General features: G+C 41.6%; 1 protein-coding gene across 4 annotated transcripts; it reads left to right on the top strand.

The window, feature by feature from the left end:
• Positions 1-5,785: 5,785 nt before the first annotated feature.
• On the top strand, positions 5,786-20,325 carry LOC100844247 (protein GLE1). 4 transcript variants are annotated; one of them, XM_003563627.4, is made up of 17 exons: positions 5,786-5,911; positions 6,286-6,317; positions 6,870-6,982; positions 7,086-7,232; positions 7,332-7,481; positions 7,630-7,753; positions 8,884-9,032; positions 9,950-10,121; positions 10,457-10,634; positions 11,678-11,772; positions 12,391-12,461; positions 13,930-14,011; positions 16,311-16,406; positions 17,287-17,370; positions 18,836-18,964; positions 19,323-19,445; positions 19,516-20,325. In XM_003563627.4, coding segments are annotated over exons 3-17 (1,821 nt in total). In that variant the 5' UTR covers positions 5,786-5,911; positions 6,286-6,317; positions 6,870-6,980; the 3' UTR covers positions 19,735-20,325. The 4 variants fall into 4 exon arrangements, with proteins under 4 accessions (XP_003563675.1, XP_014753198.1, XP_014753197.1 ...); XM_014897712.1 differs by lacking the exons at positions 19,323-19,445; positions 19,516-20,325 and adding an exon at positions 16,570-16,642; XM_014897711.1 differs by lacking the exons at positions 19,323-19,445; positions 19,516-20,325 and adding an exon at positions 16,570-16,672.
• Positions 20,326-24,286: the final 3,961 nt, after the last annotated feature.

Raw genomic sequence — 24,286 nt, 5'->3', positions numbered from 1 at the left:
CACCAACATGTTGTAGCACGGCGCTTCGCTACCTCCATCCTTGTTGGCCTCGCTGGCCTCGCTGGTCACGCCGCCGTGCGCCAGCTCCTCCGCTTCGGCCTCTGGTTGCTCGTCCTCAAGTGCTGCACCAAGGGATATGGCGGCTGGTGAGGTTGAGGGGAGAGGAGACGTGAGTGAAGGCTGCAGAAGGCAGGAAAGGCACGAGGGGAGGAAGAAATGGCAACAGGCGGGATTTCCTTGGGCCTGGTCATACTGCATCAGGAAGGAAGAAAGAGATGGGAGGAAGAAAGATGTGGGGGAAGCAGAAGGGTGGAATAGCTTCGGTGAGGATCGGATGGTGCGCAGTGCTTATGCGCGTAAGAGCAAATGCAGTACGGCAGGAAAATAGATTTTCAGCAAAAATATGCGGCCGCATCTTCCTCTCCCCAAAACCTAGATAGTTCTCTTCCCCTATTCCCTTCCTCCCCCGATAGGCATGCCAATCAACGCGGCCAGCCGCCAGCCGCCAAATTGGCCCGCAAAGAAAACCTCTTCTTGGGCTCATGCGGCCCGGTCCTTCTAATTTCTGGACAATGCGAACAAGAGCGTTAGGCCCGCGAGAGCCGCTTTGTCCAAGAGGCAAGTCCAGTAGCAGAACTTAGAAACGACTCCTCCGCTTCGGGAAATTGAGACTGCTCGTCCCTAGCGGCGGCCGCCGGCCGCCTCCTCCTGCCGCCCCGCCTTCTCCTTCCTCTCCGGCCGCCTCCTCCTGCCGCCCCGCCTTCTCCTTCCTCTCCGGCCGCCTCCTCCTGCTGCCGTCCCCGCCTCCTCCTCCCTCTCCGGCCGCCTCCTCCATCCTTCCGCCGCCTCCTCCCTCTCCAACCGTTTCATGGAGCCGTCGCCTCCTCCCTCTTCTTCCGCCGCTGCCTCCTCCACCCGCTTCATGGATCGCTGCTCCAAGAAGGTGAGCAGTGAAATCATCTATCTTTGGTTGTCTGTCATTTATAACATGATGGTGCCTTTTGAATCTACTAGTTGGCCCTTCTAAAGAAATAATTTAGCAGTTGATTAGATGTACCTGTAGATAGATGATATCATCATGTAGATGAAATCATCATGTTTGACAGTGTGTCTGGTTTGTATTTCCATTTATAACTCTGCAATAAATATGCTAATTGGCTTCTCTTGAAATATAAGGAAATTATGGTGTACTTTCAGACTTACACAAATAGGTCATGCCAAGCATTTTATATCATATTTGAATACAGTGTTATTGTCTGCTTTTCCAATTTTATACATTTGTTGGTAAACAGCCATCATAATTTAGATGCTGGCATTTCTTCCCATAATTGCAATGAGGGATGTGAAGACTTGAGACTTGAAGACTTGGTATTACAGAAAATGCTGAATCTTTCTTTGGTGGTCCAGAAATGCAGATAGGCAATGGTCCTAACAAGCTCAAGAAGTTTGTTGTCCGCAATGTATTTGAAGTTAGGAGCTGAAGTTGGTTATGATGCAGTAGGCTAAGTTACCCTCTTTTTTTAGCAATATTCTGACAAAAGCTTAAGAAATTACTGAATTCCAAGCATCGATGTATTGTCTAGTAATATATCTGGTTTTTCCATGCGTGCATGAACTGGTATTGCAAAGAAGTATCTGTAGTATTCTGCTTTAACATTGCAGCTATGTGTTATTTGTACTGTGTATATACGCAACCGTATAAGCTGTTTAGCGGAGCCGTCTTGCGGCGCTCGCGGCTGCCCGCATAGCCTTCTGCGGCCGCCCGCGTGGCCTTTTGCGGCTAAAGCGGACAAACCTGTGTTTGCTGTTGGGCAGGCCGTTGGCATCCTGATCCCCCGAGCACATCCCACCCAGCCGCCAGCCCCAGGTCCCCCGTCTTCCCCGCGCAGCCCCCACTCGCCTTCGTTCTTCCCCTCCCCCGCCACATTCCCTTCTCCCCCGCGACCCTTCCTGCAGCTGCCACTCACACCCGCCACACTCAGGGCCGCGTGCCGTGGGGATCCTGTCGCCACTCACGGCCGCGCACCCCATTCTCCTGCCGCTGCTTCTCCCCTCCCCCATCCTCCTGCCGCCGCTCTTCCCCTCCCCCAATGCCACTTGAAGCTGCTGCTCTCTCTCCCTCCTGCGCCATATTACTCTGCCCCGGACTCCCCGCGCCGCAGTACGCCGCCGCTTGCTGGAACGACAAGACGCCGGCGACCTCACTCAACTGACTAGCCGAAGCTCGCACCTCCAAGACGACGCCTCTAGCACCGAAGCTCCATTCTGTGTTCAGCCTCCTGCGAATCTGACGAGGTAAGTATCAAGAAATCAAATACTATGTAACATTTTGAAATGTATCCTGCAAAGTTAAAATTTTGAGTAGCTGTTTCTTGTTATATGGTGATATGCAATGCATTGATGCTTTGTTATATGTTACACTCCTTTGCTTGTATGCTGTATTTTTATTGAGTGTGTTGTTTTTTCTTTTAGAACATAACAGTGTGATCGATGGAAGATCGTGAATGGATGTATAGTGGTTGGAGTCGTAGAAGTATCTCAACTGAATGGGTTGAACAAACAAAGGTGTTCTTAGATCGTGCCTTTTCTCTGCCAAATTTAGTGAAAAATGGTACCATTAACTGCCCTTGCATGAAGTGCCGCAATGATTATCAGCACATAAGGGAGAATGTAGAGTTGCATCTGGCCAAATGGGGGTTTATGGAGAACTACACAACATGGTCAGCCCATGGTGAGACACCTATTGTAAATGATGAAAATGATGTTGATATGGGGTATGCTAGTGATGTAGGGGACCGCATGAATGATATGTTACATGACCTAGCCGCTAAACATACACCACACATTGTCAATGAGGAGCCAACACCTTATGCTAAGGCGTTTTATAGGATGCTTGACACTGTTGATGGTAAGGTTCATGCCAACACACAGCATACAATTCTGTCAACTGTAGCCCGGATGCTAGATTTAAAGGCACGATACAACATGTCTACTGCACATTATGATGATACCCTAAAGCTAATCCATGAGCTTCTTCCTCCTGATTCTAATTTGGTTGAAGACTTCTACCGTTCAAAGAAATTGTTAGAAGGTTTGGAAATGCCATATGTCAAAATTGATGTATGTTATAACAATTGTATGCTGTATTACAAAGAGAATGAACACAAAGACATTTGTGACTTCTGTAAAACCCCTAGATATGAGAATGACAGAAACAAAGTCCCTAGGAAAATATTGTGATACCTCCCCATTACACATAGACTACAAAGATTGTATGCACACACGGAGGTAGCAAAATTAATGAAGTCTCATAAGAAATCCAAATCAGGGAAGATGGTGCACCCTTGTGACGGGGATGCATGGAAGAAATTTGATGAAGACTTCGATATTTTGCTAGTGACCCTAGAAGTGTTAGACTAGCTATTACAATTGATGGCTTCACGCCGTTCAACTTAACTGCTGCCTCTTATTCATGCTAGCCTATATTTGTTGCTCCACTTAATCTTCCACCTGGAGTAGCCATGAAGAAGGAGTACATATTCATTTCCATGGTAATCTCTAGGCCTGAACACCCTGGAAAGTTGACTGAAGTTCTAATGCAACCTTTAGTGGATGAACTTATGAAGTTATGGGAGGGGGTAGATACATGGGGTGCTTCAGTCAAAAAAAAAATTCACCATGAAGACTGCGTACTTGTGGTCAATTCATGATTTTCCTGTTTATGGAAACTTTTCTGGTTGGAGCACCCATGGAGTTCTTACTTGTCCAAACAGTTTGTCCGATACCAAATCATTTCGACTCAAAGCTGGTAGAAACGCTTGCTGGTTCGACTGTCATAGACGCTACCTACCTGAAAACCATGAATTCAGAAACCAAGAGAATGCATTTAGAAAGGCTACAACTATACATGATATTGCACCTAGGCCTTTGACAGGAGCTGAAGTGGAAGACCAAACGAATAGACTTGTAGGTGATAAGAAAGGTACAATTCAACACACAATTAGAGCCATGTAAGTTGCTTTTGGCAGCTCCCGTACTTCAATAAATTACTTCTTCGTCACAACATTGATGTAATGCACAATGAAAAAAACATAGCAGAGGCAATATGGAACACATGTTTTGATATATCTGAGAAAAGCAAAGATAATTGGAAGGCCAGACTTGATTTACAACAAATTTGCCACCGTCCAACTTTGCATTTGTCTGATCCAAACAACAATGGGAAGTGGCAGAAGCCTAGGGCCAAATTCTGCATTGAGAAGGATGACAAAGCAGTTGTCCTAGAATGGTTTCAGAAATTAAAGTTTCCAGATGGGTATGCAGCCAACATCAAGCATGGTGTTAATCTAAAGAAATCAAAGATCTTTGGCCTCAAAAGTCATGACTTTCACATATTTATTGAACGCTTACTCCCTGTAGCATTTAGAGGCTTTCTTCCAGAAGATATATGGATTTGTTTGGCTGAGCTGAGTCATTTCTATCATCAACTGTGTGCAAAAGAATTGAGCCAACATATTGTGCACTCTCTAGAACAGAATGTGGCAGCACTAGTTTGTAAATTGAAGAAGATATTCCCTCCTGGTTTTTTCAATCCTATGCAACACCTAATTGTGCATCTTCCTTATGAAGCTAGACTAGTAGGTCCAGTCCAGAACCGATGGATGTATCAATTCGAAAGGTAAATTTCCAATTTTTAACACATAATGTGCTATGATTTATTCTCATCCTTCAAGCTAAATTGTTGATAAAACATATATTAGGTTTATTGGGGATCTTAAGAAGAAGGTACGCAATAAGGCACATGTTGAGGCTTCAATTGTTGAAACTTAGTTGAGGAGGCAACTCTTTTTCTCTCACTTTATTTTAAGGCTGGTGTTTGGTCAGCCAGAAATAAGACTCCTCGGTATGATGAGAATGGCCCTTCTAATGATAGTTCATGCACCATTGATATCTTTCAATACCAAGGCCGATACACGAACCCTCAAGGATCTCGTATACTCAAACCTAATGAGTACAAGGCTGCTGCCCTATATATATTAACCAACATATCAGAGATGAGAGTTCTTTGTGTAAGTCTTCTTGTTAATAATCCAATTCTGAGAATCCTATCCATGTCTTTCAATAATCAGGATGAGTTCTTTGTTTTCTTGTTTTAGCAAATTTCAAAAGGAAGAATGGAGGAGCACTAGAGTTGATACACACCTTATTTTGTACAAAATTGTCACGTGGTAATTTGTTACTGGTAGGGTGGCAACTTCATAGAGTATTAGAGGACAACTTTTAAGATAAAAAAAAGTTGTCTAAATGTACCAACATGGGATCTAGTTTTGAAGATCTCATCCAGACAAAAAGTAACTGTAAAGACAGATCATAAATCAAGTTCACGGTTTAAAAGTTAAAACATTTTGAATCTTACCATCTTTTGCATATTTACCATGCATGTTTCTTTTGTTGGCCGTGCTGGTACGCATGCATGGCGCTGCATGTTGTTTTTGTCAGGCGTACGCGCCAGACCGCTAACGCGGGACATAGCGTGCTATTGTTGTCCTAGGAAAAAACGTGAACTGAACTATTCCGGTATTAGATGGGTTTGATAATCCATTCCACCATTTTTTTAGATGAGCTTCCATTCCACTGTTTTTTCTAGGGCAACCATTCCACTATTTTTTTTTGAGTCGCTGAAATTTCCCGTCTGGAATTGAGACAGAATCACAGAATGTGGAATTGTTTTCGATTGGCTGAGAAGTTGGCCCAAATTCATCCCGCGACCCCTTCGGCCCTTCCTCGAAAGGTTTTCTTCCCGCACACAAGTAGCAAGCCGTTGGGGAAAAACCGAAAAAGAGGGCGAGCGCACAAGGGAGGCGACCAGCGGCCGACGGCGCGCGGCGGTAGACGGCGGCTGCAGGGGCAGGTTAGAGCTCTTTCCCGCCCGCCCTTCTCCAGGCCCTCCGTCCGTTCTCCAGCCACCTCGCCCCCGTCCACCCGCACCTCCGGTGCGGCGATCCACGCCGAGCTCGACCGCGGGAACACCACCGTCGCCCCCTTCACCTTTCAAACCCCACGAAGCAGAATACCGCCCTCCCCCCATTCCGACCTCCCCCACGTCCCGTCCCTCTCTGATGCGGGTCGAGCTGGACCAAGCTCCACCTCCACCCATGGCGTGCTCCCCGTCGCCCCTTCCCCTACCAAACCTCATGGAACATATACTAATTGCAGCAGAAACCCTAGATTTCATGCAAGTTCTTTCATCCACGAAATCTAATTTGTGTCTCTTTCTTTCCACAGGTTATTTGAAGTATTGTTAGGAACGATTGAAGGTAACTAGATGATGCCCCGCACGATGTTGCGGAAATTTTTAGTTAACATAAAGAGTATTCAAAATTGAAAACATATAATAAAATTATACATTCTTCACTTAATTGGAATAGCTTGATGCAAGTAACATGCATGCATGTGCAAAAGTATGAGTTTTTCACTAAATATGTGTGAACAAATTAATTATGTGATGACGTGGCATGCTTGCATGTTTAGAGAAATGAAGTAGTGGGTTGTTTCTACTTAGATATAGAAGATTTCATGACTTCATTATCTGCTGATTGTCTTTACAATTTTGTGTGTTACAATGCTACTATTGTGTTAAAAATATATGTGTTTACACTGATAGTATTGAATTAGAGTTGGTAACTTTTTTGTGTTACAGACTTACAGTGCACATGGTCTTAATTTTGTATGTATACAATTTGTGTTACAGTACACTTTGTGATGAACTGATGAACATTGCTATATATTGCTATGGTGATTAGCATTTCTTACTTTGATTACTCATAAACATTGTTGCTGCTGTTATGCATATTTTCTATTCTTTCCAGGGCTGCTGCTGCCGGTGCCGAGCACCTCCCTCGTGTGGCACCTCTTCATGTTACGGCCGGCCAAGGCATGCATGCTGACGACCAAGTACCGCCTCGCCGTCGGTGACCGCCATGTAATTCCACATCGCAATTTCTTGCGCCCCTCTGCCTGTATGGCTGTATCTGGCTGGTGTTCATCCACACTGACCTGCCTCAACTCTGTCTTCCTCCTCCTAGGGCCTTCACGCGCGTGGAGCTTCGGTGCCCCAAGACGCTTGACCCCTGCACGAGCTGGACCCTCAGGGACGTCCTCACCGAGTTTGATGCATTTGAAGCCACCCGTCTTGCCGCGCCGCCTATGCCCCTCAAGCAGCCGCTGAAGTGGTCGGTCTGTCTGTCTGTCTGTCTCTCTCTCTCTCTCTCTCTCGTTTGACTCTGCCAATTTATGTGACTTTACCTGTACTGTTTCGTTGGTTTATTTAGGGCTGATGGTGGCAGCAGGAGGGAGAAGGCTTTTGTCATGCGGGTTGAGGAGGAAGGCGACACGGAAGACGAAGATGATGACAGTGATGAGGATGCCCGGGCTCTTGTAGCACACGGAGCGAGGTTTTCATGTAATGATATCGAATCAAGGTGAGAGTTCGATCCTGCATTTTTGTCCCTTAGTTGCCTTTAAAACAAATGAAATTTGTGTGTCATAGTTCGTCATTCTCACTTTATTCTGCAATTTTTATTATACTGTAGACAGCTTGACATTTGGTGACCTTTTGTTTTTTCTTAGTGACTCTGAAGAATCAGGGGATGAATTAGATGGTAGGGTTACACCATACCACCTGATGGAGAAAAGGAGCCTGGAGAAGAGTATTCTACTTGAGCTGGAACGCGAGCATCGTCTCAAAATTCAAGTGTGTACCGGGCATTCTCCTCTGTTCCTGTCTATTAAACACAATACTTATTTCATGATTTAAGATTTGCTTTAATGTGTCGGACTCTGGGTAATAGACCGTTGATTTTTTGTCTACTTTTGTCCTCATTGCAGTTTAGGATCACTACTAGTCGTAATGTGACAATTTTATTTTTCTGCTATGATTTGTGTGTTATAAGGACCTTTTAAGCTGACCAGGCATGCTGGTACTGCTCAATTTTCCTGGTATTTCTAGTGTTGTACAGTATGGATTTCTGAATTGAGCTTGATGATTCTGTTTAAGATTACTGGCGATGTCATACTGGTATTGACGGATATTAACAAACCTCTAGATTTTGAACATATTTTCAATTTTTCATCATGAATATTGCAAGAAAAAGAAGCACACATGTTTTTAGTCGGCAACTTGCATGTAATGAAAGATCGTGATCTAGGAAACAAAATAACAGGACTCCAAAGTCCAAAGTGTTAAGTTTCTTATTATTGCATCCTGGCACTCAAACATTATCTTTACACCACATGTTGATTTGGAGCAAATCACAAAGACCAGAGCTGGTATGAATGGTTTGTTCTGAGATGCTTGTTAACAAAACGTAGTGCAACGTTCTCCTGAAAAAATAGTTTATTTATTGAAGTCTGTAGCAATGCATGGGATTTTGCTAGTTCTAGCAAATGCACATGTATATTCTCCATACACTTGTTGGCTTTACTTTTGGGTAAAAAAAACTCTATCCTGGCTCATGCAGCACAGATTTCTCCAAGATTTTAACAACATTTGTCATTTATCAAGCTATGAAAAGGTTTATGTGAGCCAGTACAGAAAGTATAAAAATGCATGTACTAGATATGTACTCCCTCCGATCCATATTAATTGTCGAAATATTACATGTATCTAGACACTTTTTAGACATAGATACATCCATATTTGGGCAAATTTGAGACAATTAATATGGATCGGAGGGAGTATTTCTGTAATGACACTTACCTTTGCTGATGGACCACATTATACGGTCTTAAACATTGCCTCAATGGTGTTATCATCTTGCTTTGACTGACCAAGTTTTGATATTTTAAACTGGTTTTTCTTCACTTACGATACTTTATCTTCAGGAGGAAGTTAGAAGTAAGTTATCTGCATTGGAGGTATGCCACCAAAATGAAATCCAGAGAACAATCTCTGCACTTGCTCGACTTCAGAAATACGCAGAATCAAGGAAAGAGATAGATAGAAGGCTAGATGTCCACTTCCAGAGGAAAATGTATGCAGTCATTATTTATTATTTCTACTGCTTCTTAGAAAACATTATTTTATTTCAGAAATATTTATTATTTACTGGATCTTTGCTGAAGTAACATTTAACATGCAAAGGGTTTTTGTATTAGTCCAATGCCATTAAGCTTCATGATAGCAGATTATCTTTTATTACCACTGGTTTTTGGCACACAACAAGCTAATTGCTTAGTAGTTTACCAAAACCGCATTATTTGTAATGGTGTTTTTTTGTAACATTATCGCATCTCTACTAATAATGCCTCTGTTTATTGATGGTAAAGGAAGTTTCTGGATTGAAAGTCCGTGCAATTTATCAGATATGCTATTTCAGTCTATTCTATGATTTCTGACTGAAAAAGTACATACTCCGTATTTGCAATCGCTGAAAGCTGGCAGAATTTGCCATTTAAGTATTTTCTTTTTCAAATAGATTATTGCTAGTCTACAATTTTGAAAGAGAAATTCATAGTTATATAATTATATGCACAACTCGTATACATATCATCAGAGGACTGAGGATTACTGCTAATATGCTGCTAATCAGTACAATACTCTGTTTATTATTTCTTCCAATATTTACTACAATTTCCATCCTAATCTGTTTAAGGGTGCTGCTTATGTGAGCAAAGAGAAATTGCAAGTTTGGAATATCAACGTTCAAGTAAATATTGTACTAATTTGTATAATGAGTTTGCCTTTTCTTGGTTATGGCTGGATGAGCTTGTGATACAATAATACACAAAAACTATGCTTTAATTTGTGGTTTGACCAAATGATGAGGGTGTGAGATCTAATCTGTTCACTTCGGTACCATATTCCATCTTAGCACCTTAAAAAATCTTCTGTTTATACCTTTATATCTTTTGTGAAAAAGTGTCATATTATCTTATTGCCTTCTTGTAGTGCAGAAATACTCGATAAACACTTGTCTATGGTCCAAAGGGACCATAAACAAAAATCCCAGATTGTAGAACGTAGAATAAGAGATGATGCAGCTATTGAGGAAGCTAAAAGAAGGGAGCAAGCTATGAAGGAAGATAAAATAAAGCAGGAAAGGACCAGACAAGAAGCAGAGGTTTGTTTGCTCAGATGTGTTGCTCACTTGATCTGTTTTGTGCATATGATTTGGTATTCAGGGGGCCTTACTCCAGTGTTGTATTGTTTGGTGTGGGACTGAGGTTGGTTGGTAACGATCAAAGTAGACAATAGAGTTTTGTCAGGTTTTATTGCATATAGATTCTTGTTGATTGTTATTGATTTTTTTCCCAGTTACATGTTCTGCTTTTTCCTCAGATATTGTTTTACTTTTAACTACTAGTAGTTATTTCGGAAAACATTTCTTCATCATTTCACCGGTAGTTACTTAAATGCCTGTGCAGTTAACCTGAAAGTCCATAAACAATAATGCAGGCTAGGCATAAGGCAGCTGCTAAATTAGCAGCTGAAGCACAAAAGGCAGCATATGAGGCTGCTCAGAAGGAAGCTGCAGAAACCGAAGCTGCTAAATTGAGAGCAGCAGCAGTTTCTCAGAACAGTGTTGCACATGCAACAACGGTAAACAAGGAAGAAATCAAATCAGAACTACCAGGTACTTCTCATTTCCACAGAAACTGATTTGCAAAGTTAACAAGGAAGCTGCTCTGAAGTTTTTGTGATTGATATGCTTGGTGGGGTCATGGGTCTTCATCTGTACTAGTCAGTCTAGATTCATTTCATAGAAAAATATTAGTGTCAGTTCGCCTTTTCATATAACATAGTATCTATTGGGCTAGCATTGGATTGTAAAAATTGGACTATAAAGTGTGTACTGATGGTAAGTTTATGTACATCAGATAGCTCAAAGTCTATGAACATCTGATAATGCTAAGCGCATATCAGTTTTGAAAGTAAACTTAAGGACTAGGTTTCTGGTTTTTCATATATATACTTTCACTAATGGGCCTTGGTCGTCAATTACAGCCGTAGATGTCATACAAAAACATTATGACTTCTCTACACGGAAATGCGAGTAGCCTTGGTCCCATCAGTTTATATTTAACTCATCAGATGGATACTCATCCATGACAGATCGTGAACTATGTGAATCCCATCTCCAGCCCCTGACCTAATGAATACTTACTCTGTTTTCTTTACTTAGAATGAAGTCAGTACTGGCACAAGTTATTTCTTATATTGTTCAGACCCAAGTGTATGAAATCTGCAACATGCAAGCTTGTATTATCAAAATAAAGTGACCATGCTAAGGATTCCATTGCCCTAATTGGCTGATTTATAAACGTGTCAATAAAACTCTGGTACTATTGTGCACCTTCATACATTCACAACTTACCATTGGTTCCATTTTTGTATGCAGTTGTTGCACCTATCATAGTCATTGATTTCTTAATGATCTGTTATCTACTTTTTTAATACAAAGTGGAGTGTGTTTCCCTTATTTGAAACAAGAAACTACTCCCTCCGTCCCATAATTCTTGTCTCAAATTTGCCTAAAAATGGATGTATCTATTCCTAAAAAGCGTGTAGATACATGTAATATTTCGAGAAGAATTATGGGACGGAGGGAGTACATTTTTATAAGCTGTAGCTTGATTTATAAGAATAGTGGTTAATTAGTTGGTTTATTTATAACAGGGATCAAAGTTTTTGCTGATAGTTCTGCATTAGAAGCAGAATCACGGAGGCATGCACTACACGATCAAGTTCCATCAAACATTTACCTCAGCAAGGTCTTATTTTCTCTGAAGAATCTATAATGTTTTTGAGGGAAAAAGGATTATGTTTGGATTATGGGTCTTTGTTTTAGCCCAAGGTTGCCCTTTGAAAAATTTGGCTTCCATCAAGGTTTTGCATGCCCTTGAGTTGACTACATTGGCACGAAAAATGAACTAGAATGGCTAAATGGATATTGGCATGCCAAAGTATTGGCAATCGTCCAAGCAAAGACCAACTTTGTGGCCATGACCAAAATATTGGTAGGGTAGATATTAGCCATAATCCAAACATATCTTATTGGCCAAAATGTACCTACCAATTTCTTGGCCATGACCAAAAATTTGGTGTTTGTGATGGTTGCCAATTCTTTGGCATACAAATGCTCCTTTGCACACTCTAGTTTTTTTTTATTTTCTTTTGCCAACATCGACCAACTCATGGGCAAGAAAAACCTTTGTTAGGGAAAAGCTTGGGCTCAAACCAAATACACCCTAGATCTTCAACTCAAATTTTGAACAACTTGCTGCAACTTGTTGATTTGACAATTCTGACAAGCATTTGTATGCCAATCCTATAAATAACATGCTGCTTATCTGTACTGTATTTGACTGATTATGTGCTATATTGTGCAGGAATTTAGCAAATATGACCGGCAAATTGGAAAATCCATCAGTAAACTTATGCCAACTACTGACAGTGTCAAGTGAGTACATGAACAAATTATTTCTACTACATAAATTCTATGTAACTCAGTTTGGGTAAGGACATGTAAAATACAAAGAAGCTAATATTGTGTCAACTGTGAACTGAGGCACTGAGTTCATGTAAATGTGATATTTTCTAGAAATGACTTGTAAGTCATCAAGATTAAGCCATTCCTACGCTTTGTGGGCATTGCTATGAGGAACAACAACTTGCATATAAGAAGCATCAAAATTGATATGCTTGGTAAGCTCATGCTTCTCGTTGAGCAATGCTAGAAGCACCAGAGTAGTCGGCGCAGAAACAGGAACGCCAAAATCTGCAAGTAATATCTGCTGTTAAAAGAGACATCAATCGCAACTCAGCCTTTGCACTTGAACGAGAAACTGCTGATTGCTTCTTAGTCTTCCAATTAACAAGAGAACCACCAAGAAAAAAAAACACAGTAGACATGAAGTGGCCGACAATCAGAGTGATCACTAGCCCACGTCGCATCAGAATATGCTCGAAGCAGATAAAATCTGGAGTGTGGAAATAGAGGACTCCGAGTGATAGTCCCACAAAGATATCGCTGAACAAGGAGATGACTATAGTGGAGCTGACTGGGAGCAGATATGAACCGTATGTAAGGGATATACTAGCCTACTAGGCCATATAGATACAAGTACAAGGAGATATACTCGGAAACTTTTTTTTTCTCTCGAATGCACACCTAAATGAGTGTCACTTTATATTAGAAGAAAACACTGAGATGATGTGGGTCTTACAAGGAAACAAAAATACCAAAATGAAAAGGAACTAAACCAAAAGCAAACTAACCTGCAAAAAGCTGCAAACAGAAAGACCAAAGCCAAAAAACTGTACACCTGGCCTTCAGGAGTCAAAAACAAGAGTCCATTGGGTCTAGTATGCTGCTAGGAGCCTGAAAGACAAAAGGAAATACATAGGAGTCATAGTTGAATACAACTATCTGTCTAACCGGTATTACATATTGTCCCTTGGGCTAATCGTCCTGCATATGCTGCTAAGTGTTAAAATAAGTCGGTTTACATCATGGACTCATGGTTTTGTGTTGTTGTTGTCTGCACCTCGCCATCATAACCACTGAAGTTGGTGTACACAAAATTGTGTCTTAGATTGATAACTTAGTGTATGTTTTGGCTACTTTCTTTGCTCTGTACTTGTTACCACCAAGAAGTTATTTGTTCAAGAACAGTGCTTGCCTCTGTTGTTGATTGTTGGTTGACAGAACTAGAGATGTCAAATGTGGTAGGTAACCTGTTGTTCATAAAACAAGTCGTAGAACTCCTTCCTTTTTATAAAATGACCTTCGTTCTAAATAAATGCTAGAGGGAAGTGCTTCAATGCTCTTAATACTAGTTAGTTACCTTTTGTTCAACAGTAGTTTTCAGGTGAACATTTCATTTGAGGTTTATTTAACTGAATCCGCACATAACCGTTCCTTGCAGAGCTAGAGCTAGTGAGCTTATTAAAGCTTTAGATGGACATGATTGTCCTCGTCCAATCGCTTGTCGTTTGTTTGCAGACAAGGTAGCTACTTTTATCTGCTTTATATTCTTCTCTTAAAGAGTATATATATATATTGGATATAAAAGCAGCAAACAGGTCCAGTGGTCTATAGCAAGATCATGCATGCACAACCACTCGCAGAATTTGTGCTATACAAGTACGAACTGAGTTGCAAATATGAATTTAAGCTTAAACACTTTCTTTATGAAACATGAATCATCAGTGAGTACCTTTTTTATTGTTTGGGTCAATGTATTTATCTGGCGACATACTGTGGTACCTATTTACTTTCTGGGAAGAAACATTGTATTTCTGTAAGAAAAACTGTGATGCGGAGACTTTTATCCAAAATCGTTTAGGCACAGATTTGATTGAACCCTCTACTTTCTTTTATGTACATACCTCGTACCTAAAAACATGTGGAATCTCCAACGTAGTGTACCATACTAGAGTGTTTTCTCTTATCTCTTCTTCGATTCGATATTCCATTGGTGATTAGAGAATATACACTATTCTGTGCATGCATACATGAACTCTTGCGCTTAACTCTAGCAGATTAACCGACTACTCTCAAGCTTCATGTGCCCTTCTGCATGCATATACGTCTTGTAATTTGTGTGAGTCTCAACATCACCGAATACAATCAGGGGCAGTGTTCATAGTGCATGATGCAGCTTTTCCAAAGGACACTGCACATTGAGTATCTAAAATATTCTTACAGTTACAGAATTAAATTACTACTCAAATATTAACATGGTTTTTCTAATGATAGTCTAGATGAAGTGTTTATTATAGCTGCTATTTTTTTCTTCTATACACACTTATTTGCCCCCATACCCATATTTTAATTGACACTAGTAACAATTGAACTCCACTACCCCTTGCCTGCCCATGCATGAATTCAAACTAGTAATTGCAGAACTCTATCCCTTGATGTAAGGACCAAGCTTACTGACATTGTATTAATTGCATAACTATTTCTAACATATGGCTAATAGTGTGCACTTTGATCAATGCCAGAGAGAATTGGCCTAGGAAAAGTATTGTGGCACATCATCTGTTGTATTTAGGATCTTCCTATACTGTTACCATGCTGTGCAGATTGGTTGCTAGCTGGTAATCCTGAACTGGTCAGTTTGGGTTTTCTGGGCAATTATCTGGTTCAGTCCCTAAACACACCGTCGCACCCCTTCGATTGCAATTCTAGACGGAATGTCTATATTTGTTGCCTATGCTTCAATCATTTGAATTTTAAACATCTCAAGAAAAAACGCATGAAAAAACAGCCTTTGGGCCAGAAACCACCTGGGGTATGGCCATATGGGCGGAAATGACAACCAGCTGGATCCAGTTTCCCTAACCTTGGCACTGTTTACATTAGAAAGCCGCACATTATGTCATTCCCGCGTCACTAACTCAATGTTTCATGGATAAATTCTGAAAATTCCAAGTCCTGGAATGACATGCATTTTTTTCTTTTCTGCATCAGTATATGTGTGGTTAACTGCATCCGTTCTGTGCATGGTTATAGTAATAGGATAAATATAGAGTATTATTTAAACGAGAAAGAGTTAAGATTAAAGATACACATCTGATTATTATATTTTGAATAATTAGAGATTAGATTCCTTAGGGATAAGATATTCCTTGAGTACAAAGTAAACCATTCCTACCCATCTATGTTCAATCAATTAACTAGTCTTCCCCTAAATTCCCTCTTTCACTTTCCTTAATTAGTGACATTGTGTGCTGTTTTCGTTTTACTTTTTTTTACAAAGCTCTCCATTCTTGACTGGAATCGTGAAAGTTTTTGTAGCGATTAGGGAGCTATTGATGGAGCTAAATTCTTTGTTAACTCGACTTATGCATTTTGTAGTAACTTGTTTGTTGCATAGCTCCACACTCTGTCTTGCTTGTGACACACATTATGGAAGGAGAGCATTTTGATAGTATGGGCTTAACATCTATAGATTTAACAGAGCAAGGGAGCACAATAACATTTAGTTAGTATTTTGCTGATGTGAGTACTTGCTATTTAATTGCTAATATTATGTCTTAAGGGTGCTGTATCGTCCACGGTTTGGATCTTTTGACCTTCTTCTCTACTAAATTTTAGATTCCTCTTCGTGTCCTTCATTTTCTCAAATGTCGAACCTTTAAGTTGTACTCCCTCTGATCCTAAATTCTTGACTCAAATTTGCCCAAATATGGATGTATCTATTCTTAAAAAGCGTCTAGATACATGTAATATTTCGACAACAATTTAGGATCGGAGGGAGTATTTATTTACTTAAATAAATTTGCCGATATTTCTTTGCAGATTATTTCAATTGTCAAGAGTCGAAACCCAAAGGACAAAACCTTTGGAAATTTGGCCTTTGCCTGTGGATATGTCATGCTGCTAGTCACTAACCAGGTATCTTTTCTCTTTGGTTTTACGTTGTACTCATTATTGAATGAATTAATCCCGATAGTTGCTACTATGTTGGTCTTAATTCTGTATCTAAGTAGCAATATTATGATATAATTGCCTAAAACTGAAAATTCTATTAACATCTGAACAAATACTGTTTGTACAGTTCCTTCTTTTAATGCTGCTGGTACATCAACTTATACTACGTATTTGGTATTCCGGAAGGCACAATTGCTCAGGTTGCTACTATGTTTGCAGAGTTCCTTCTTTTAAGTCTGGTACATTAACTTATGTGGAATTATTGTATACTTGTGATACTTGAAATTTGTATCTGGTATTGTTTACATGTCATATCAGATAAAAATTCGTTTAATTTATGCTAAATTTAAAAGTCGAAACTGTTCCTAGCATGCCATGTAAGCATGAAATGTTCAGAACACAAACTGCTTATATGAAATCAGGAAATATAAAGTGGAACCTCACAGCAGCTGTTAAGCTTCCATAATTTTCATGGTGGTGAATAGTGAATGGTTTAAACTCTGAATCACGCTGTACATTTTGCATGGTCTTTGTGAGTAGCTCGGATATAGATGCACCACTTGCTGCTGATGAACATTAGGCTACTGTAGATATTCTTTCATAAACATAGTCAATTAGCTGTATAAAAATAAGAATTTATGTTTCCTCACAGTATTAGGATGCGAGTTCTCTGATTCATTCCTTCCATCTCATGCTATCTTTGCTGCAGTGCTAATATGATGATAAGATAATTAGTTCCATATCCCGCATTTATTTTATCTTTTAATGCAGTTTAATTATAATTACAAAGAAAATACAGTCATTTTCTTAATCATGTGACATGTGGCACATGTGTGTATCTCAGGTACCAGAGGCAATGGATTATCTTCTAGCGGAGTTCCACAAAGTTTGCGTATACACAGTTCCAAAGCATATGCATGCTTTAAATGTAAGTCTGCATGTCATTGAACTCTTCTTATTTCTTTCTTACATTTGAGGTGGTGAATAAAGAGAATGGATTTTTTACTCTCGAGCATATTGCACTCCCTATCAAGGCAGTCGGACCCTTGTGCACTGACCCTTCGATCTGGGTGTAGCCAAAGCTGCTGACGGCAAGAAGACGGAGGTAGAACTGTTCCGTTTGTGATTCAGATCGATGGCCTTAGGTAGGGTACTGTTCATCTTTTTTTTTCACTTTTCTTCTTTCCTATCACTCTCTCCTCGCCCTGGCCAGTTTTTCCTTCCGTTTCTTCTTCCCCCTTCTTCCTCTTCCCACATGGCTGTTCCCCCCATTGCTATCTCCCCTCGTCAAGGCCAGCGGGGCGGTGCAGCGAGCTCCATGTATTGCGGGTTCCCCATATGAAGGCTCCGGTCCATGCATGTATGGTGGCTTTCCATATGGCGGTCACACATAACCTCAGGCCATGGCGTCTTCACGCATGTGGACACCCCATATATCTCAGGCCATGGCATCGGCGCTGCTCTGTGTACTTGCGTTGGTTTGGATCGTTCTTTGCCTATACTTCACTACCGAACAAGAACATCTCATGAGGGGCACATCCATTTGTAACACAACTGTCCGGGAGACTCTGCGCTGCTCCTCTTCTTCTTCCTCGAGCTGCCTCACGCAGCCGCAGCTCCGTCTATTCTCTCTCTCGTTCACTTCAGCACACAAGGAAAGAACAGAAGCCATATTTTTGGTGACGGACGGCCTCTCAAAGCTCGTCTCCTTCCTTTTCTCTATTTCTGTTACCATACAAACGGGAATACAATGCCTTAAATAAGCTACGCATAGATGGAAACTACTCCAACTAATCACTACCGGGTCTCATGCCCCTAATTGAGCATTTGAGCCCCACATCTTGCTTCCTGGATTCTCTCCACAACGGAAAGACATGGCAAACTAAGTCGTTGGAGAGCATTGCATCAAAAAATAATCAAGAAGTATCTGTACGAGAGAGAGAGAGCCTTCGATTTAGATCAGGAGGAATAGAGGGAGAGAGAGAGAGTGATGGCTCCTTCCGTTAGATCAGAGGGAGAAACAGGATGGGGCCGAGATGTGGGACGAAAAGGTTAGGTGTAGGGGGCTGTAGACTTTCCATCCATCCTAACGTCTGCCTGGAATCTCGCCGTCTGATACGTGAGCGCGATGGACGGTCCGTGATAGGAGGAGCAAGAAGCTCGGGAGCAATCAAAACTTTTCCGGTGAATAAAAGGAAAATCATTTCTTTCTGGTGGTATATTTTTTAAAATATGTGCCCAAAAGTCACAATATTCTTTTAATCCTCAAAATTATATGAATGCATTTGAAGTGTTAATGCACCAGACTTTATGGTTCAAAACGTGTTTTATATACCATTCTCATTAGTTTTGGCTCATGTATCTGGATTATCTCATCATTTGTAATAGTTTAGGCACACGCACGGAACAGAGATTACTACAGACTGATTGGCTACCAGGAAGAAAATGGACAACTTGAGAGCACTGAGAAGTATTTGACCAACATTGCTGCATATGTGAAACTGTATGCTGCAACGATTCAGGTGTGTACATTCCGTATCGGAACCACCACCAGTTTGGTAAAAATAGTAATGAGTCTGACTGCTCACTGTATTGGTTATGTATAATGGTCTGCCTTTCCCTATTAATAGACTTTCCTGTTCATAGTTTTTACACATTTTCCAGTAATCCCTTAGTTTTAATGACAGCGTAATGATGTACACAGTATGTGAAATACAAGCTAATGTTTTGCCATGGTTTGTGCAATGATAATATAAGATAACCTTGACATGCTATGCATTGTTATGTTTTATGCTGTAGCATTATTTAAATAGAAGGCTTTTATTGAACAAACAATGTCTTGCAATCGAATGGAAATATGATGGCAAATTTTGTCCACAGACAGAAATCAAGGGTGTGCATCATCCACATGGCTTAGCAGAGGGATGGAAATGGCTTGCCATGTTCCTCAATACTCTCCCTGCCACCACAGCCACTGCTTGTGCGCTTCATGCTTTCCTCAAGGTAGAAGTCTGCTTCCGTGTGTATCTCTGCCTGCTCGCATGTAGCTAACCCAGGATTCTACTCTTTTCAGATGGCTGGTTTTGCACTTCACAAGAAATATGGATCGCAGTTCATGAAAGTTCTAGATGTAATATCACGGTGCTTTCTACCAGTTTTGAAAGAACAAGGCTCAAAAGTTCAGCCAGAGGCTGTCAATAATTTACAGAATTATCTGAATGACAAAATTTATCTCGAGGAGCCAGAAGGGCAGTACCTCGCCCAGCAGCTGCTATCTAAAGTGTTCATGTGAGATCAACACTGGATCTGCATGGTTGTCTCATATGGATGGCACAAAGTTTGTTATCCATTATCACCAGTTGCCAGATGGTGTTCATGTGCTCAGAAAGCATCTACATCGTCGAGGGAATAATCTCCACTGTTATAACTTACAGAAGCCTGAAAATCTGATGAAGATTACTTTTTATAGTCTTCCTGTTGTAATAGTAGTTGTCTTGAGCCTAAGGATAGATAAAGGTTATGCCATTTGATGTATGTCTGACCTGAGTTCAGGTCTCAAGTCTGTTCTAGGCTCCCATTGCATCTGCGTGAATGCATACCCATTCGAGTTAATTTGGATCTTAGGGTTACGCCCCTCCAAATTGTTGTATCTGACCTAACAATTAAACACTTTCAAGATGACTGGTAATAATGTGGATACATCATCGAGTAATAATTTGGATACATCATAGGATGGCTGGATGGGTATGCCGCAAGAAGTTCTGGTTACCGTCTGCATTTTGATCATCCAAGTTGGCCTAGAAGATTATAAACACGGAACTGTTGTTCAGTGGATAATCTAGATGTAAATGTCTTTTCTTTTCAACATTGTAGTTTCTTTCAATCCGAGTGAGCTATGTGCACAGGCTGCAAGGGACCGATTGGTAACCTTGAAGGAGATAATCATACCAAATTTTCTCTGCAAACTCAAGGTGTTTTTTAAGATATTCTTCCTGTAACTACAGTTTGGAACCTGCAGTAATCACTGGCAAATTAAATTTTCTTTCATGCTTATAGATGACTCGTGAATGTAGAGCCTCGTGTGATGAGCACACCTCCCATGTCGACACAACCGCTGCCCCTACAGCCACGATACAAGGACCTATCATAAGAGTTTGTGCACGCCAGCTTAGCTATCAGGTACTTTCGTTTTTTAGAATGATTCCTCTCATACATGACAATATGATGTTGCCTAAATCAGATGTGTTTGTTACACTTAGAAATGATGGGCCTAGCATGGATGAGAGGGACAAGCACTGGAGCATGATCACGCATGGAGATGATGGCAGCAAGCGTGTAAGGATTGAAGATGATGCCGCAACAGGAGATTTCAGAACTTTGAAGCCACCATAAGAAATACGTGGGCGACGTCTTTCAATTCGTATTTCCGTCCACGTGAAGATATGGTGCTGCGTCACCTCAAGTTGGGCCAGGCCCATGTAAACCAACCTATAGAGGGTTCGGCCCACTTCCCAAGGCTGACCGCACACCCTTCTATATAAACCCCTTCTAGGTCATCATTTAGAGTGAGATTTTGTTTAGTTTAAGACTTAGCCATTGCTAATCTTCTCCATAGACACGAGAGTCAAATCGACCTCCTGTACTACGCACTTGCAGAATCTCACATATAAAGTTTCATCTTTATTTGCAATATCTTGATTGCATCTATTATTCTTGCTGGTTCTTCGGTAGCTTGCAGGGATTGATCCTTCGAGATCAGGTTGATCTAGCTCCGGCGTGATCAATAACCTCGGAAGTTGGTGTAGCGATCGCAAAGGCGCAACGTCTCGCACGTTTGTAGTCAGTTCGACAATGTCGACCTCCACCCAAATCGATAGTTATCTCCTCATCGAAAGATTGCGCCACCTTTATCCCATCATCGTGTTACTCTAAAAATGTAGAGCCATAATTTGAGCAGAACTGCTTAGTTTCGTTTAAAGATCCCTTTCAAATTGCTTGCTCATGATGATAAATACTCCCTCCGTCTCAAAATAAGCGGCGTGGATTTGTATAGATTCATGACGGAAGGGAGTATCATTTTTATAAGTCGATAATTCCTTCCGTTGGCGGCTCTGTACTCATGCTCAGTTCTCTTCCGGGTTCTATTGGAAAATTTTGCACTATCCTACCCCCTAGAGGATCTAGGTGCTGCAGGCATCAGATACCCAACGGGTGAGGAGCCCAAAGACTCGGGTGGCCGGCGTGGCGCACGGCACGACTTGATGCCCGCGCGCATAATATGGGTTGTGAACTACAGTACGGAGTAGAGTAAAAAAAGTCAAGTTGGGTCCGAAGCCGGGAAAGGAGGTGGGCGCGCGCGCGAAATTAACGACAATGCATATGCAGACATGCATGCATGGAAGCCGGCCCGGGACAGGTGCGCGCGTGTCGCGCGGCTAACGGCGCCGCGCGCAGGACGGTGCCGGCCGGGAGGAGCACGATGCTCGGGGTTCCCGACGGACTCGCTTCTGTGGGGCGCGCGAGCCCCGGCGACGGTTGCTTGCTGCCGCCGCTCCCGCGCGCGCAGGCCGATCGAGGGCGCTGGCTTGAGGAACATTCCTGATTCCTGTGCATGCACGTCTTGCATCATCGATCCCAGGGTCCCTGTTGATCGTCGATCTAGTTGTCCTTTGTCTTTTGTCGTGATCTATGGCGAGATCAAGGGCAAGACATCGATCGGTACTGATGTTCATCAGGCGCGCACAAATAACCTGGCCATGCATGCCGCAGTTGGTGGGAAGAACAAATTAAGTACTGACGTGGAATTGTACGGCGGCACAACAGCTGGAGAAACAATTTTGGTACTCTGACACTGTTGGACCATATATGCGAGACTTTGGTTATAGTTTAATTTCCACGATCGAGAAGACTGACGAGGAACATGCATGGAGGATTCTTAACCCTTCGTCAGAATCTAGAGCCTAAACCATCCAAGTACCGATAAGACGGTCGACATAGCCACGTAGGGAATAATATCAAAGGTACGGTTAAACATTCGATCTATTAAACTAAACAAAGATGAGTAGGACGCACTTGATCCCGCATCGATCCCTGCTTTCGCTCGTCTACGCAACTTAATTAACGCAGATTCTGTTGGAAATTTGGAATCAGCAAGTGCACTTTGATCAGAACGACAGAATATATAACGCATGAAATTTGTAAGCGTTTGAAGAAATAGTAAGCAACGATTTCCAGAAAAAAAACAATTAAAAAGATCGCAGCGTCTACCTCACGGATTTACGATCTCTATAAAGTTGATCCCCACTAAGAGATATTAATGTTTGCAAACTCAACATGCAATCATCAAGTGATCTCAACTAAGCACAACATGTAAAATGTTCACATCATCATGTTGGTTTTCACTAATCCAAATCATTTGCATGCAAAGTGTCTATATCACCATACATATCATATGCATTTCGATGATCCCTTTGACGATTCAACATTTTAGTTCATAAAACTTTTCACCTTCATCTTGTACATCTTTCCAAGAACTTGGAATATCAAGTTCTTGAAGCTTCTCTTTTCGGTTTCCCCGAAGTTATTAATGTTTATGTTTATGTTTATTAATGTTTATGTTCATATATATGTTATGAATGATAAAGTCATTTGGCCCATGGTGTTCATATTTCTTTTGCATTTGTTCATATTATTATCATTTCTCGATGAATATCTCATAACTCCACCACGGCTCTCTAGCGTATAGCGGCGGCAAATTGAGGCCAATATTCTGCGATCGAGCAATACGGCCGGATCTGCAGCACTACTGAAGCTGGTGAAAGAAAAAAAAACTTTCAGAAAGGATGTGCGCTTTCGGCCAGTACATCTGAGCTAAGCTCCATTTATCTGTGACGAATTAAACTAACATAGTTAAGTGCGTGACAGATACTACTCCGTAGTACTATAACTTTTGTGTCGTGCATCGGGCAGGGTCAATTTGCTGATGGAATTCTGCATGTCTATTGTCTTGTGACGACGGCAGCTTGAATTGAGCCTGCCGAGCAGCATGCAGGCCAAGTTGCACAGTGGTGTGTGTGCTTCGACGCGATTTCGTGCTCGCTTTCTGTGCCGGCCGGCCGGCAGGATCTGTGCAAAAGCGAAAGGTGGGGGACCTTTTGGTCGATTAAATTTTTTTCCTCCCATGATGCAAGCTTAACGAACTACTCCTACATGGGTCAAAAAACGCGAAAGGGAAAAGGCCCAATCACACCATGCACCGGCAGCTAGCCAAAGGAAGCCAGCCAGAAGGCAACACGCTGAAGGAAACTCTTCTAATTCAGCCAGAAGCCAGAATCATGCATACAATGTTGGTATGACCGCTCGCGCGCCTGTCATTAGCGACCATATCGAATCAAACCAAACCAAACCCAAAGCGCATGCATGACTAATTAAGCAAAGCAATTGGATCTAGTCCTTAACGGCAGCCTTTTTTTTTCGCCCAACTTGGTCGACAAGTCTCGAATATACAAATATCCCGATGGGTCTCCAAATGGCGCGACGCCGAATCGTCCATACACATTTATACGCGTTATTTTTGTTTTTTTGTTGCGTGCGTGCCCTGCTGGGCCCCAACGTGACCAAGCCATCAAAAAGGTGCAGGGAGTCGGTACATATGGACGTTAACTTTAGGGCGGTGAATGGACGTGCTAGCAAGGACAGCGAAACACGGTCGATCCATCGATCGATACCGCCGGGCGGTGCCAGTGCGTATCCTTTCCTGGACCGATGGAATTAACTAGCTGCATGGCGGACGGCACCAAAATGCCAATGGCTTTTGGGGGACATAGTAACAAAGACGTGGCAGA

Source organism: Brachypodium distachyon, chromosome 1 (genome assembly GCF_000005505.3).
Source record: "Brachypodium distachyon strain Bd21 chromosome 1, Brachypodium_distachyon_v3.0, whole genome shotgun sequence".
Classification (NCBI taxonomy): domain Eukaryota; kingdom Viridiplantae; phylum Streptophyta; class Magnoliopsida; order Poales; family Poaceae; genus Brachypodium; species Brachypodium distachyon.
Note: the sequence above shows the minus strand (reverse complement) of the source record. Positions and strands in the feature narration are given on the sequence as shown.

Coding starts and splice junctions, on each gene's coding strand:
- LOC100844247 (XM_003563627.4), top strand. Junction 7,754..8,883: donor AGCATCGTCTCAAAATTCAA/GTGTGTACCGGG, acceptor CTTTATCTTCAG/GAGGAAGTTAGAAGTAAGTT. Junction 11,773..12,390: donor CAAACATTTACCTCAGCAAG/GTCTTATTTTCT, acceptor TATATTGTGCAG/GAATTTAGCAAATATGACCG.